Below are 15,187 nucleotides of genomic sequence, written 5' to 3' on the forward strand. Positions count from 1 at the left end.
GTAAAGGTGGCCATAAAACTATCATCAATTGTCGTAAAGGTCAATGTTGTTCACTAACATTCTTGAGGGAAGGAATATCTACAGCAACATGGTTGACTTTTAACTGCCGTCTGAAATCTGAGCAAGCCATTCAGTTCATAGGCAATTAGGGATAGATTACAAATACTGGCCTTACTGTTGACACCTCATCCCATGAACCCTTTTTAAAAAGGGCTTTGATGAGACCTCACTTTGTGTGCTGTTTGTAGTTGCAATCTCCATATCTAAAGTCTCAAGTGAAAGGGTTGATCAATTTAAACAGGAATGAGGAGAAATTTCTTCACTCAAAGTTGAGGATATATTTGCAACTAGCCCCAGAAGGTTGTGGATACTCTTATTGAGTACATTAAGATTGATTTTTTTTTTTTGGTCCCTTAGGGAATAAGGATACAGGAAGAAAGCAAGGGTATTTAGTTGAGGCCGAAGATTAGTGATAATTTTGTTGAATATTGGTGCAGACTTAAAGCACTGGCTAGTCTATTCTATTTCTTGAATTCTTATAGTTCTGAAGCAAGAGTGTCAGTGATCCAATGCTGACACTCTAAAACTTCATATTTTATCTTTTAAAATTGTTTGCATTGAATATAACATATGTTGCATTGTTGCTTGCCATGGGATTCTGAAAGGGAGCTCTGACTATTATACACTTTGTGGAACATGTTTGAGTTGATGCTGGGGATCACACTGTCAAATGTCTTATCTCCTCCAAGTACTTTTTATAAATATTGTGAAAACCTTTACATAGTGAATTGAGATTCTGGATTAGAGTGGTGCTGGAAAAGCACAGCAGTTCAGGCAGCATCCGAGGAGCAGGAAAATTGACTTTTCAGGCAAAAGCCCTTCATCAGGAATATCTCTATTCCTGATGAAGGGCTTTTGCCCAAACGACGATCTTCCTGCTCCTCGGGTGCTGCTTGAACTGCTGTGCTTATCCAGCACCATTCTAATCCAGAATCTGGTTTCCAGCATTTGCAGTCATTGTTTTTACCTATAGTGAACTGAGATGCCTCTTATTTGTGATGTTTGGTAACAAGAAATTAAGTAGTCTTTCTTTAACCTCATTGAAATCTGCTAGGTAGGATAGTGTCACAAGCTACACTTAGTATATTAACTTGAGGTAAATATACCGTGGGGTTGTACATTATATATTTATTTGTGATGGGCATGCTGTTGTACCACGTTATATCATCTTGCTCAAGATTAGGATATTTTTAGCTCTCAACAACCCTAAGATTAGAACTGGTGCTTTCCATCTCCCTTTTGTTAATTATTTTAAAGTCACTTATGTATAAATTCAATAAACAAGGAATAAAGTTGGATTGTCTTTAAGTGTTATTCCTTGTTTGTTGGATGCAGTTAAATCATAAGATCTTTTTTGTATGACAGGATTTAAGGGCTGTCCATATTTCCAAGTAACTGGCAAGGAGTCAGTGACCCAGTTGTTTTCCCTAATTCAATGTAGATTATTTATTTGCTTTATGTGAATGTCAAATTGCAATAAAGACCTTACTATAGGTGAATAATTTTAAACATTTACCTTTTTATTTTGTCTGTGTTTTTGACTGTATTACTGGTTATAGAACTTGCTCATTTTTAATTTTTGTTCTTAGGGAACATAACGTTGACGGGTGACATTCAAGCAGAGACTGACCTCTCCTTCCCGTGGATCCTTCGTGTGTTTGATATAAAGGCTTATGAGTTTTATAAGGTTATTGAGAGTTTTATTAAAGCAGAACCAAATCTAACCAGAGAGATGATCAAGCACCTGGAAAGGTGTGAACATAGGATCATGGAGTGTATTGCCTGGCAGACTGTGAGTAATTTTTTTCCACTTACTGACGACAGTGTTGTTTATACACAAGTTTAAATTAGATTGTGATTTGGTTATAAAATGAAATAACTATTTAATGCTTTAAAGTTAAAAATTTAAACGTGCTGTTGTCCAGAAAGGCTGGATCTATTGTGTGATATGTTTAATGTTTTATGCAAGAATACAAGCTCTAAATACTTTAAAAATTATGTTTCGCAAATTAGTACTGCATTTAGGAGCCAAGAACTAGTAAATATGAGAAGGTGTCAACTATGAAAATGACAAGATTGTTGAATATACATTTACCTTTCATCTTGAAGATGTATAACCTTTCAAAATGGTCATGTCTGTATTCAATTTGATCTGGCGCATTGAATTTGCATTTTGGTACTTGGAGCTAGGCCATTGATTTTGAAAAGGTTTACTCCTTTTGGAGCATACTTCCATTGATTCAGCTAGTAAAGTTGAAATCAAAGCACGAACACATTTTTCTTTTTGCGAAGGTAGGTATTTGTTTTGCAGAAGCACATCATTGTTTCTGTTTCCAGAATTAAATAGACTTAAAATTCCAACAATTACTTTTTTTGTCTACTCGTTGAATTTTGGAATTGCTGGCTGGCAATCATTTATTGCCCATCCCTAGGTGCCTTTGAGAAGATGATGATGAGCTACCACCTCGAACCACTGCAGTCCATGTGTTTGTAGTTGATCAGCCTCGCAGCATCAAGGCTTTGGCCTGAATGTGAGAACACACCCTTCTGACATGAGCTCAAGATTTGGATCAGTAATAGGCTTTTATGCCTGTTTTGTCAGTCAAGATCATGGCATATCTGATTGTGACCACCTCCTTTCCTGACTGCTCGCTATAACTTTTCACTGTCTTGTTGATCAGTCTTGAATGTATTCAATGACCCAGTTTCCACTGCTGTCTGGAGAAGAGAATTTTGCAGAGTATCGACCTTCTAAAAGGGAAAGAAAACACTATCGCAGTCTTAAATGGGGCACACAATATCTACCCTCCAAGACCCTGAATATTGTACATTTCAACCTGTCGCCCTCCTAAACCCTGGCCCAACATATGAGTGCTGACAGCCAAACTCTGGGAACCTGTTACTGCAAGATGTTTTTGGAGTTGTATTCTCATAGAGCTAAGTGAGAAAATTGTCCAAGAGTTCGAGATCATTCACTGTTAGTTGATTCTGTTATTAGGAAGAAAACTGCAAATGTGAAGATCTTGTCCTGGAATATTTATCTGAAGCACATAAAATTTAATTTTGAAGTTAGTAATTAGAAGCAATTTGATAAGTCAGCCATATTTTAGATTGTTTCTTAATTTTGGATCTCAAATCCTCAGCTGTGTTTACATATTTTATGTCCTGAAACAAACCGTAACGGCACAGTGTTGCCCAGCTGCTTTCTGCAAGTTTTCTATTTTCTTCATCCTCCAGATTTCAGTTATTCTTGTCTGCATTAGCTGCCAATCTCTCTCTCTCTCCCAATACCACCCATCCAACCACCTTTTGGGTGCTATCACTGATGTGGTTTTGTTGTCAAATGCTTGTTATCGTAATTTGCAGAAGGCTGATCCGATCTGATATTAGATCTCCTTGTCATTGGCCTTTTGGTGTTGGCTGCAAAAGTATGGGAAGTGCTTAACATATTGCAAAGTGTTTGTCCCACATGGATGACCAGATGGGAGTTAATAAATTTGTTTTGGCAACATTCAAGAACATTCTAAGTTTCTTATACAGTATTAGGAAATTGAAAATGTCTTGCAAATTTGGTGCAGAATGGATGACGTTGTCTTTCCTTTTAGATGTCCACCTCCTTGCACAGTACAGTTGCATGTTCATAATCTAGATGAAATAGTTGAGTAAATACTGACTTTATGTAATGCTTTGTTAATTTTGACTATTTGATGAAACTATGGCTTAGAGCTTGCAATCCTAATAGTGGTGAAGATTGCGATGCGTTTGAGCATGGTAATGGCATTGTGAGTTCCGGAAATCTTATTCCTCCTATTTGAAGTTCTGGCTTTCTTGTGAGAGCAATGGGCAGCCCAAGCTGATGGTTCCTCCAGGACCTGTCAGTCTTAAACCTAGGCTCGCTGCATTTTCACTAGTCAACCTCCATTCCTCATAGTTATAAATGTAGTGCAAGAGCATGTAGTTCTGTGGGGTAAAACTAGAATTAAAAGTATGCTAAAGAATATATTTCAAATACATTTCAAACTCTGAGATTTAGATAAGTGCGAAGTGCTGCATTTTAGGAAAGCAAATCTTACCAGGGCATATACACTTAATGGTAAAGTCCTAGGGAGTGTTGCTGAACAAAGAGACCTTGGAGTGCAGGTTCATAGCTCCTTGAAAGTGGAGTCGCAGGTAGATAGGATAGTGAAGAAGGCATTTGGTATGCTTTCCTTTATTGGTCAGAGCATTGAGTACAGGAGTTGGGAAGTCATGTTGCAGCTGTACAGGACATTGGTTAGGCCACTGTTGGAATATTGCGTACAATTCTGGTTTCCTTCCTGTCGGAAAGATGTTGTGAAACTTGAAAGGGTTCAGAAAAGATTTGCAAGGATGTTGCCAGGGTTGGAGGATTTGAGCTATAGGGAGAGGCTGAATCGGCTGGGGCTGTTTTCCCTGGATATAGGTTTATAGGTTTATAAAATCATGAGGGGCATGGATGGGATAAATAGACAATGTCATTTCCCTGGGGTGGGGGAGTCCAGAACTAGAAGGCATAGGTTTAGGGTGAGAGGGGAAAGATATAAAAGAGACCCAAAGGACAACTTTTTCATTCAGAGGGTGGTGCGTGTATAGAATGAGCTGCCAGAGGAACTGGTGGAGGCTGGTACAATTGCAACATTTGAAAGGCATCTGGATGGGTATATGAATAGGAAAGTTTGGAGGAAAACTGGCCAAGTGCTGGGAATTGGGACTAGATTAGGTTGGGATATCTAGTTGGCATGAACGAGTTGGACCAAAGGGTCTGTTTCATCTCTACATCTCTATGACTCTGCTGTCATTAAGCTGAAGGCAGAACTCGGGCATGTGATATGAAAGAAAGTTTGTTATTCGGTTGCACCTTGCTGAGAGAGCAGTTTCTGCTGCAGTTTACAAAGAAGGTAGAAATGTAGTCTTAAACATCAAGGCAGCATCTGAATTGGTGTGGCATCAGCGACTCCAGGCAAAGTCAAAGTCAGTGTGAATGCAGGGGGAAAATATTGCACTGGTTGGAGTCTTCGCCAGCAACAACAGATAGTTGTGATTGTTGAAGGTCCATTCTTGGCCCAACCATTTTCAGATGCTTTCTCAATGATCTTTCCTTCATCAGAAGTGAGGAAGTTCACTGATGATTGCACAACATTCGACATGTTTTGCTATTTCTAGATTGTATGGATTCATAGAATGTGGAAAGAGACCATTTGTCCAATCAGGTCTGCATCAACTCTCCAGAGTATGTCACCCAACCCAAGCCTTCTGACCTATTCCCATAACCCCACATTTACCTTGGCTAATCCAGCTAACCTGCACACCTTTGGACTGTGGTAGGAAACCAGAGCATCTGGTGGAAACCCACGCAGACACAGAGAATATGCAAGCTCCACACAGACGGTTGCTCAAAGGTGGAATTGAACCCAGATCTCTGGCACTGTAAGGCACAGTGCCCGTTCTCAGACAGTGAAGTAGTCCATGTCCAAATGCCACAAGACCTGGGCAATATTCAATATTAGGCTGACAAGTAATATTAATGCCAGGCATTGACTGTCTCCAATGAAAGAGTATCTAACAATCACCTCTTCACATCCAACAGCATGACTGCCATTGAATCTCACACTACCTTCACCTTGGGGTTGCCATTAACTAGAAACTAAACTGGACTAGCCATATAAATATTGTGGCTGCAAAAAGTAGTTCAGAAGCTTGGAATTCTGTGGCAAGTAACTGTCAGTCTAACTCCTCAAAGCCTGTTCACTGTCTCCAAGGCGCAAGTCAGGTGTGTGATGGAAGACTCCTAATTTTACAGAATGAGTACAACATTAAAAGAGGTATGACACTGTCCAGGACAATTAAGCCAGCTTGATTGTTTGAGAACAAGATGCCAATTGAAGGGAGGTTCACAAAAGGAAAATGAGAGCTGTAGAGAAGAGACTAATAATCAATGTGTGATAGAAAGCGATAGAAAATATATGCAGATGAGTGCAGCAGAAATTAGAGCTAGAGTAAGTATTAATGATAGAAAGTCAGTTTAAGATTCTTCATCTGAATCTTCAAAGCATTTTAATAAGATAGATGAGTTAATAGCACAAATTGAAATAAATGAATATGATTTAATTGTTATTACAGAGACATGGCAGGTTGGCAAAGACTGGGAATTCAATATTCGAGGGTATTTGTCATTCTGCAAGTACAGGAAAAACAAAAGGAGAAGGGTTTGCTTGGTTTTTGTAATTTATTTTGTAGCCTTGTGGTTTACTTGGTTTTTCAGAAGGCTTTCAATAAGGTCCCGCATAAGAGAATAGCACATACAATCAAAACACATGGGATTGGGGGTAATTTACTCATGAATAGAGAACTGGTTGCAGATAGGAAACAGAGTATGAATGATTGCCTGCCACTCAAAAAAAAATGATTCAGTGATTCGTGGGGTATTGCAGGGATCAGTGATTCGACTGCAGCTATTCACAACATATATAAATGATTTTAGATGAGGAAACTAACTACAGTATCTCCAGATGAGACACAACTTGCTGGGAGGGTGGTATGAACAGGATGCAGAAATGCTTCAGTGTGATTTGGACAAGTTGAGTGAATGGCAGATGAATTATAATGTAGATAAATGAGTTTATCCACTAGTAGCAAAATTATTTAAATCCCAATTTATTATAAAAGTTTATTATTTAAATCCCAATAAATTGGGAAAGGAGGGAGGTGCAATGTGACCTGGGTGTCCTTATACACCAGTCTGTCAGCATGCAGGAGCAACAGGTTATGAAGAAGGTAAAAGGTATGTGGGCGTTATCGTGAGAAGATTTGGGTATAGGAGCAGGCATATCTTGCTGCAAATGTACTGGGCCATGGTGATACCATCCTGGGCTATTGTGCAATTTTGGGCTCCTTGCCTCTGAAAGGATACTCTGGCTATGGAGGGAATGTGATGAAGGTTGACCAGAATGATTCTAGGACTAAAGGTGGAGAGGCAGTGAGGACCAGAAGGTCAGTATTCAAAGGTTTTAAAGGAATAGGCTGCAGAGATTGTGGACACTTGCTGAAATATTCCAGAGCTCACTGGATTTAGGGAGAGTCCAGGGAGGGTTGATTGGGAAAACCCACTAATTTCATCCTATTCAAAAAGTATGGGAGAGACAAAGCAGCAAACTAGGTGCCAGTCAGCCCAACATCTGTTGTTGGGAAAATACTAGAAACTGTAATTAAGGAAAAAAAAATTTAGAAAATCTGAACATAATCAAACAGTCATCATGGATTTATGAAGGGCAGTCATGCTTGGCAAATTTGTTGGAGCTCTTTGAGGAAATAACAAGCAGAGTTGATAAAAATGAACAAGTAGATGATATTTGGCTTTACAGAATGCATCCAGTAAGGTGTCACATAAAAGCTTATTGCACAAGAGCTCATGGTACTTCGGTAAAGTATCAACGTTGATTGAGGAGTGATTAGCAGACTGAAGAAAGGTTGGATTAATGGGTCTTTTTCAACTTGGAAAAATGTAACTAGTGGATTGCCCCAAGGATCAGTTCTAAGGTCTCAATTATTTAACATCTGCATTAATGACTTGGGCGGAGGGAAGAGGGAATATATCGCGATGTGCTGCTGCTACAAAAATAGGTGGGAAGACGTGTTGTGATTAGGACATAAAGACTCCATGAGGAGCCAGTGATAAATTAAGTGAGTGGGCAAAAATATCACAGATTGAATTGTGTAGGAAAGAGAGTGGCCATGCACTTTGGTACCAAAGACTGACGACAATGTTTTAAGTGCAGAGAATATCAAAATAAGGTGTTCGTGAAGTTGAACCTGGAGTACTGAACAGTTTTGGTCACTATATCTCTATCATAAACTGTAGAAATTGAATTAGGCCATTCAGCCTGTCAAGTCTGCACCACCATTCAGTGAGATTGTGGCTGATCAGATAATCCTCACTTCCACCTTCCTGCCTTTTCCCTTTATCCCTGGATTCACTCACTGATTTGTTTACCTCTGCCTTGAATATACTGAATGGCCTAGCCTTGATACTTGGCTAGAGCACATTCTCTTTCTTCATGGAAGTCATTAATATATGTTGTAATCAAATGTGGTGCCAGCACTGATGCCTCCACTAGTTACAGGTTGCCATCTTAAAGATGCTGGGGTCTAGCTTAGAGTGGTGCTGGAAAAGCACAGCAGGTCAGGCAGCATCGGAGGAGCAGGAAATCCATTCCTGATGAACGGCTTTTGCCTGAAATGTCAATTTTCCTGCTTTTCGGATGCTGCCTGACCTGCTGTGCTTTTCCAGCACCACTCTAACCTAGACTCTGATCTCCAGCATCTGCAGTCCTCACTTTTGCCATCTTAAAGATGCCCCCATCTCAATATTGTCTTCCATTAGTTAGCCAAACCTCTACATATTCTATTATAACATCTTCCCAACACATGTTATCTTATCAAGTAGCCTAACATGTGGTACCTTATCAGATTCTTAAAATCTGGATGTATTGCACCCACTGCTTCCTTTTTATCAGTCCTGCTGATTACTTCAAAGAATTCTAGTCAAACTTTGGGACATGGTTTCCCCTTCAAGATACCGTGCTGACTCTATTTGATCATATTATGTATTTCTAAATGCTCTGCTATCCTTTAAGGTTAAGAATGACCAGTTTCCCATGGGCTATAAATGCTGGTCGATATCGCTGAATCAATTTTTTTTGAAAAATCGCATCTCAATGTCATGATATTGGGGCTGGCTTTGTATCCTTTCTATTGCTGTACTGTTAGCCCATTTCATGTTGAATTCTTTTTGGGAGATGATAGCAGATTGCCTTTGACAACTCAAACCTTGAGAATTAGAGACCTAAATTCTCTAATTATACTAAACAGCAGTTCACAACTATAGTATGTTTAAAGAAATTAATGTTGCCAAGTAGAATGGTTGTAGCAGAATAGTTATTTTACTTGGCTTCTAATGAGACATCAAAGACTGCTATGTAGAAGCTAGATGTGAAGTTCAATTTTCTTTGAAAACCAGCTCTGCTGGTTGCTGCCTAAATATGTCGTCTTTAGGACTCCAAGCATGGGTCATGGATGAGAGTGCTGGAAAAAAGAAGCAATGAAGTTAAACTCTTCATCACTACATTAATTGAGGATTTGCTGTTTGTTTTTGGCTTCAAACTGACTTCAATCAGCAACATATTCCATTAGCAATGCTTTTCTAATGAATCAGACTCTGTGTGGAGTTTGCATATTCTCCCCCTGTCTGCATGGGTTTCCTCCAGGTGCTCTGGTTTCCTCCCACAGTCCAAAAATGTGCAGGTTAGGTGAATTGGCCAAGTTAAATTGCCCGTAGTGTTCGATGAAGGGGTAAATGTAGGGGATGGGTCTGGGTGGGTTGCGCTTCAGCGGGTTGGTGTGAACTTGTTGGGCCGAAGGTCCTGTTTCCACACTGTAAATAATCTAATCTAATCTTATCTAAGATCTCAAAGCTCTTTAAAGGAATCTTCTAAAAGCATACTTCAGAATGGCCACCAAAGGAGTAGATCGCCAAAAGCTTGGTCAGGTAGGTGGGTTTTAAGGTGTAGCTTGAGGGAAAAGGCAGAGAAATGTCAGAGTGTAGAACATGGACAGCTGAAAGCATAGCCACCAGTGGTAGAACAATATAAAATCAGTGATGCGCAAAATGTCATAGTTCGAATAATGCAGTTGTGAGAGTTGTGGGATAGAGGAGATTATTGAGATAGGGAAGGAGCAAAGCCATGATTGCTCGTGGCAGCAAAAAGGAGAATTTTATAAATTAAGTTATTGCATAATTGGAAGCCAATGTAGGTCAACTCGAACAGGAGTAATGGATGAATGGTCTGAGTAATGAAATGGGAGCAGGGTTTCAGATCACCTCATATGTAATGTTGCATCTTATAAATCTCCCTGTTCGGTGTAGCACTGAGTCATACAAATCAGCAAAGTTTGATTCCAAGGCAGTGGTGAATTAATGGATTTCAGTACAGGCACTGAGTCTGCAAATTGCCTTAATGACTGTTATGAAAGAGGAAAAAGCAATGAGGTCTCCATTTCCTTTCTCTGTTGAATGACTAATGCTGTGCAGTGTGAATTTGTGGAAAGAATCGGTCTTGACCTGATCACCCCTGTCCCTGTGTTTCATTGTTTAGTTTTAGGCATGCCTGTGAATGATAGTGTTTGAATGCTAACCAATTGTGTGACACATCACCTAGGACAATAGCCCAGTGTTATCTCTTTCCTGGTTTATTAAGAATATGGTGCAGAACTGGCAGTTAAGCTACAAGAACCTCTGTTTTCTGCTCAACATCTCAGGAGCAGAATATCACACCTGATTGCAGCAGTCAGGTTGAAGTACTGAATTTGGGGGGGGGAGTTGGGGATGGAGGAGAGAGAGAAGAGGTAAATACATCTGTTGAAATAAAATTGAAGCTACTGAAACAAGTTGCGAGGTGGAAAGAGAGAAAGGTGGGAGTGGGAAGGCCAAATCTGTCCTCACTTTTACATTTTACACTTAGTATCAAGGATGCTGATGTGTAGAGGGAGATTTCCATGATTGTCAGCAGCTCTCAACCAATTGACAGTTAGATGGAAATTATGACACTGAATAACCAATCCATGTTGAGAGCCTGCGTACACCGTTCTAATCATGTGTTTTTATTCCTTTTACGGGACGTTGCTGGCATGGACAGCATTTCTTGTCTATTTGTAATTGCCCTTGAATGAAGTAACTTGCTTGGCTAGTTCATAAGTGTGACCACATTACTTTGGGTCTAGTTACATGTCGATCTGGTAAGGACAACAGATTTATTTCCCTGAATGACTTTTTTTAAAATGCAAATATTAATAGTTACATGGTACCGTTACTGATACTTGCACTCAATTCTAGGATTTTTGAGTTGCAGATACTATTAAATAAATTTAAAGACCACCGGGTGTCACAGTGGAACTTGAATCCATGCGCACAAATCTATTAACCTGGCTTCTAAAATACAAGTCCAGAACCATTATCACTCTGTACTATCTCCCCATGAACTGTTCTTTGTTCCACTGCCTCTTTCTTTCTCCTTTCTTCAACCACCTACTCTACTGTTGAATGTTGATATCATTTTTTGTTTGAGTCACTGATGTCTGCAGCCTTTCAGCCTTTATATGCAAGTTTGACTTACTGTTAGTTCTAAATCCTTTTCTATATGTAATCTAATGTCCATGTCTCTTCATGCTAACTCAATCAGTAGAAATGCTGTTCTATCTCATTCCCTCCCTTAACTGTTCAATCATCTTAGTCTCCTCTGTTCTAAGAAACCATGTATCAACCTCTTCTACTGTGAAGAGCATCAGAGTCAAAATTCTGTGTTTTCAGTAGCTCTCCTTTTAATATGCAGGGCCAGAAAACCTTTTTGTTCAAGATTATTGCTATCTATTATAAACCATTCTATGCTGACAGATTTGGTGTCAAAATTAGGAATTTTTACTGTGCATTTATCCATTAAGATATTGAAGGAACTAAAATACTTGCTATTGTTATTTTGGTTGAAGAGGAGGTATTATTCATAATGGTCTGAACCAACAAAGCAAGTAACAGACATCCTATTTTTAAATCTGATCAGCCATTCCCTTTATTGTACAGACTTCCTGGCAATGTCACAGTTTGTGTTTAAACATAACGTGAAATTGCTCCTTGAGCTTCCCTGTCGTCGAATTTTTATTCCTATAGGACATTTTGTTTTCACTAATTTTAATTGAAATGCACTATTTATGGTTTTCAGATATTATTTGAGTTTGTTATCATGCAGATTTGGCAAGTTACTCTTAAATGGTTTTAAACAAAAAATACAGCGACTGCTCACGTATCTGGTACCATAACAGGATATGCACTATGGGCTGTAATATTTGCATTTGAAAACTGCCCTAACCCAACATGTCATACTCTGCTTCCTTATGAGTCATCCAGTTGGTAAACAGTCATACAAACAAATTGAGATGAGGTAGCTAAAGTGATGAAAAGGAAGGAACTTCGGCAGTGTTTATTTTTTTTCTTCAGTATTGCCAAATAATTAGCTACAGTACAGTGACTGCACTTGTGGAAAGGTTTGCACTGACCCATCAGAGAGTAAAGACAGATTTGTGTAATTACAGGAATCGGAAGAAGTTAACTGTGCAAAAAAAATTGCATACTTTATTAAGTTCATATTTGTCCAGCCCATGTTCCTCAATTACTTATTCAGTAGCTTTTTTTTTTACTACACTAAGTGTATAAAGTGTATGAAGCCCATTGGTTATGGCTTCATAATTTGAATTCTTCCAGTCACATCAAATAAATCAATTGGCTAACCTTTTATAATGTTTCTTCCCTCCCATAATTTTGTTTTATAGTTTACGAAAAATATAACTACTTTTGTCCATTTATTGAAGTGCTTTGTTTTAGATTGCTTTGAAGCTTAACACTTTAATTGTTCACATGGGTAGAAGTGTCAAATGCACCATGTTTTGAGTTACCTGAACCTTTGTGTACTTCATAAGAATTATGCATTCTTTGTAAATTAGTCTGCATTAAATCTGATTTGACGTCTTAATTTGCTATCTAATGTGTGTACTAATGCAAATATCATAAAGCCAGTTTCGTGCAACCCAGTGACAGACCTTCAGGAATTGGTAACACTGGATGATTCACCTCCACTGGACAATAATAAACGGTGCTTTCAACATTGGAGTTGGCTGCCAGATGCCAGTTTCAAATTCAGAGACCTGTAGAAAAGCAAACATAACTTTTAGATACCTAAATTATAGATAATAAACTTGTGGAACCAGTGGAATAATGTGTGATTGGGATGTTATTGAACTGGGCACTGTAGAATGTAGAATTCAAAACTGGCATCAAGTGCCTATCTTTTCCTTAGTTCTTCATTCTTTTTTTCTGTTATGTCCTGGTCTTTTTCTGAAATGTGTCTGTGATGCTGAGAAAAGCCTACAGCATTATATCATTGAAGTGCATCATGTTTACGTCTTGGTTCTTTCTGTGAGGTGTGTGATCAAAATAAAAAACATTTAATAGCAGTTGAATCGTAGTTATTTTTTTCAACTTCTCCATTTTGTAACTGCTTACAATTAAACACTCTCCTTAATGACAGTGTATATTCCCAAATAAACATATCAACTGCAGTCATCCTAATTTATGACAAGGGAGTATGAAATAAATTTGTATATTTAAATCAACACAAAAAAACTGTACTTGGATAATGTGGTCATGAGCCTCTTGAAAACCAATAATCGTAGTTATATAAATCATTTCTTTCCAAACCGTTTTATATTAAGACCCCATTTTGAGACTTGAAAATAGTTGTGATCCTGAACTCGGGTCAGTGGGATAGGGAGACCTGCAAGCGTATGGGGGGGCCATTTGCAAATAGGGACCTGTCTGTTAGTAGGGGAATTTGTTCTAACTTGTTCAGAACGCCATTGTTGCCATTGTTTCTCCTTGGAGTTCACAGCTTCATTTTAAAGTCCTAACTCCCACTTTATGATGCCAGTTTAAATTAATATAAGGAAGTGGTGAATTTGTTGAGTGACTATTTTTGCATTGAAATTCAGGGTAGTGGATGTTGCAGGAATTGGAAGCTTTATTGGTCTGATTTGGAAATTGACAGGAGATAGAGAACAGAGGTAGTGGGAAAATTATTGGCAGGATGTGACTAGTGTACATTGCATAGATCTGTGTTGGGACTTCAACTATTCCACATACGTATTAACAGTTTGGAGAATGAAATAGAAAGACACATATCTAAATGACACAAAGGTGACATTGTAAAAAGATAAAGTCATCATTATCTTACTGAACTATATATATAGGGCTTCTCTTTCATGAGGGAGAGAGAGACAGTTAGTGGTGGTTTAACTTGATGGTCACCACACTTCAGGTTGGCGGTGAAGTTGAGAAAGAGTATCCTTCATGACCTCAGCCTGTGCAGGAACCTAAGCTGTTAGTATCACTCTGCATTGCAAACTAGCATCCAGCTAACTGAGCTAACCAACACCTCCACCGTACAAACTGTCTGGTGAACACTGTTATAAAGAGGTATTAACAGGTTGTATGAATAGGTACAACTAGCACATCAATTTTAACACAGACAAACATGAGGTCACCCATTTTGAACATTTAGTAGATTCATAGAATACCTGGAGTATCTGAGCAATTCTGGACATCATACCTGAAAAAGAATATGTTAGCCTTGCAGCAAGATTTACCAGAATGAGACCAAGCATTAAATTACAAGAACAGAGTAAATTTGAATGAAGTTTTCATGTCACAACGAGTAGATGATTTCCAATTCTTGAAGAACCTCGAGCGAGAGTTTGTAGTCTTAAAATTACCGCCAGACTTTTAAGACGGGAAATTAGAAAAGACTGTATGAAATTGGAACTCTCTTGAACAAATGATAATGTTATATCAATGGCACGTTTTAAATCTAGGGATAAATTTTTGTTAATTAAGTGTATTAAGAAGTATGAGGCAAAGGACTTTGGGCTTGAGTTTCAAATCAGCCCTCATCATTTTGAATACTAGAACAAGCTTGAGAGGCTAATGGAATTGCTGTTTCTAATACTGTCTGCTTCAAATTTTGTCTAATTAATTTGTGTGGCTTTGTGTGAAAATGGTTCCCTGCAGTTTTTCACAATTTATAATTCCTATCCTCTAGCAGTTTTAAAATTTAAACTCTTTAAAATTACTTAATTATTACAATTTCTTGCCAGACATCTTGGAAAATATTCAGTCCTTATTGAAGATGTAATTTATCTGTTTTGAGTTCCAAAGTGATTACTATTAACATCAGCCGAATGATGATTACTAGGTAAAGAAAATAGTTTCCTTTTAAGGAAATCCTAACAATGCTTTATGACCATAGTTTTGTTTTGTAATGGTTTTGTTATGCTTTGTTGGTAAGTGCGTCAGTCCGTTTGAACATAGCATAATTCCAAGTGAGGAATGCTTAAAACTTCTATTATGGACGTTGGGCTAGGCCAGCATTTATTGCCCATTCTGGATTACTTTGAGCAGTGAGCAACTCAGAGTGCTGCTTTGTGCTGTGTTGATACCTTCTGCTAGCCTGCT

General features: G+C 38.5%; 1 protein-coding gene across 3 annotated transcripts in view; it reads left to right on the forward strand.

Annotated features, from left to right (window-relative positions):
- rb1 (retinoblastoma 1) overlaps nucleotides 1-15,187 on the forward strand; it is a 197,177-nt gene that overhangs the window by 74,341 nt on the left and 107,649 nt on the right. For all 3 annotated transcript variants that reach the window (XM_043700384.1, XM_043700386.1, XM_043700387.1), the window contains one exon: nucleotides 1,650-1,852. In XM_043700384.1, the coding sequence (XP_043556319.1) occupies nucleotides 1,650-1,852 (203 nt within the window). The remainder of the gene's footprint in view (nucleotides 1-1,649; nucleotides 1,853-15,187) is intronic.

The sequence above is a fragment of the Chiloscyllium plagiosum genome, chromosome 12, assembly GCF_004010195.1.
Source record: "Chiloscyllium plagiosum isolate BGI_BamShark_2017 chromosome 12, ASM401019v2, whole genome shotgun sequence".
Classification (NCBI taxonomy): domain Eukaryota; kingdom Metazoa; phylum Chordata; class Chondrichthyes; order Orectolobiformes; family Hemiscylliidae; genus Chiloscyllium; species Chiloscyllium plagiosum.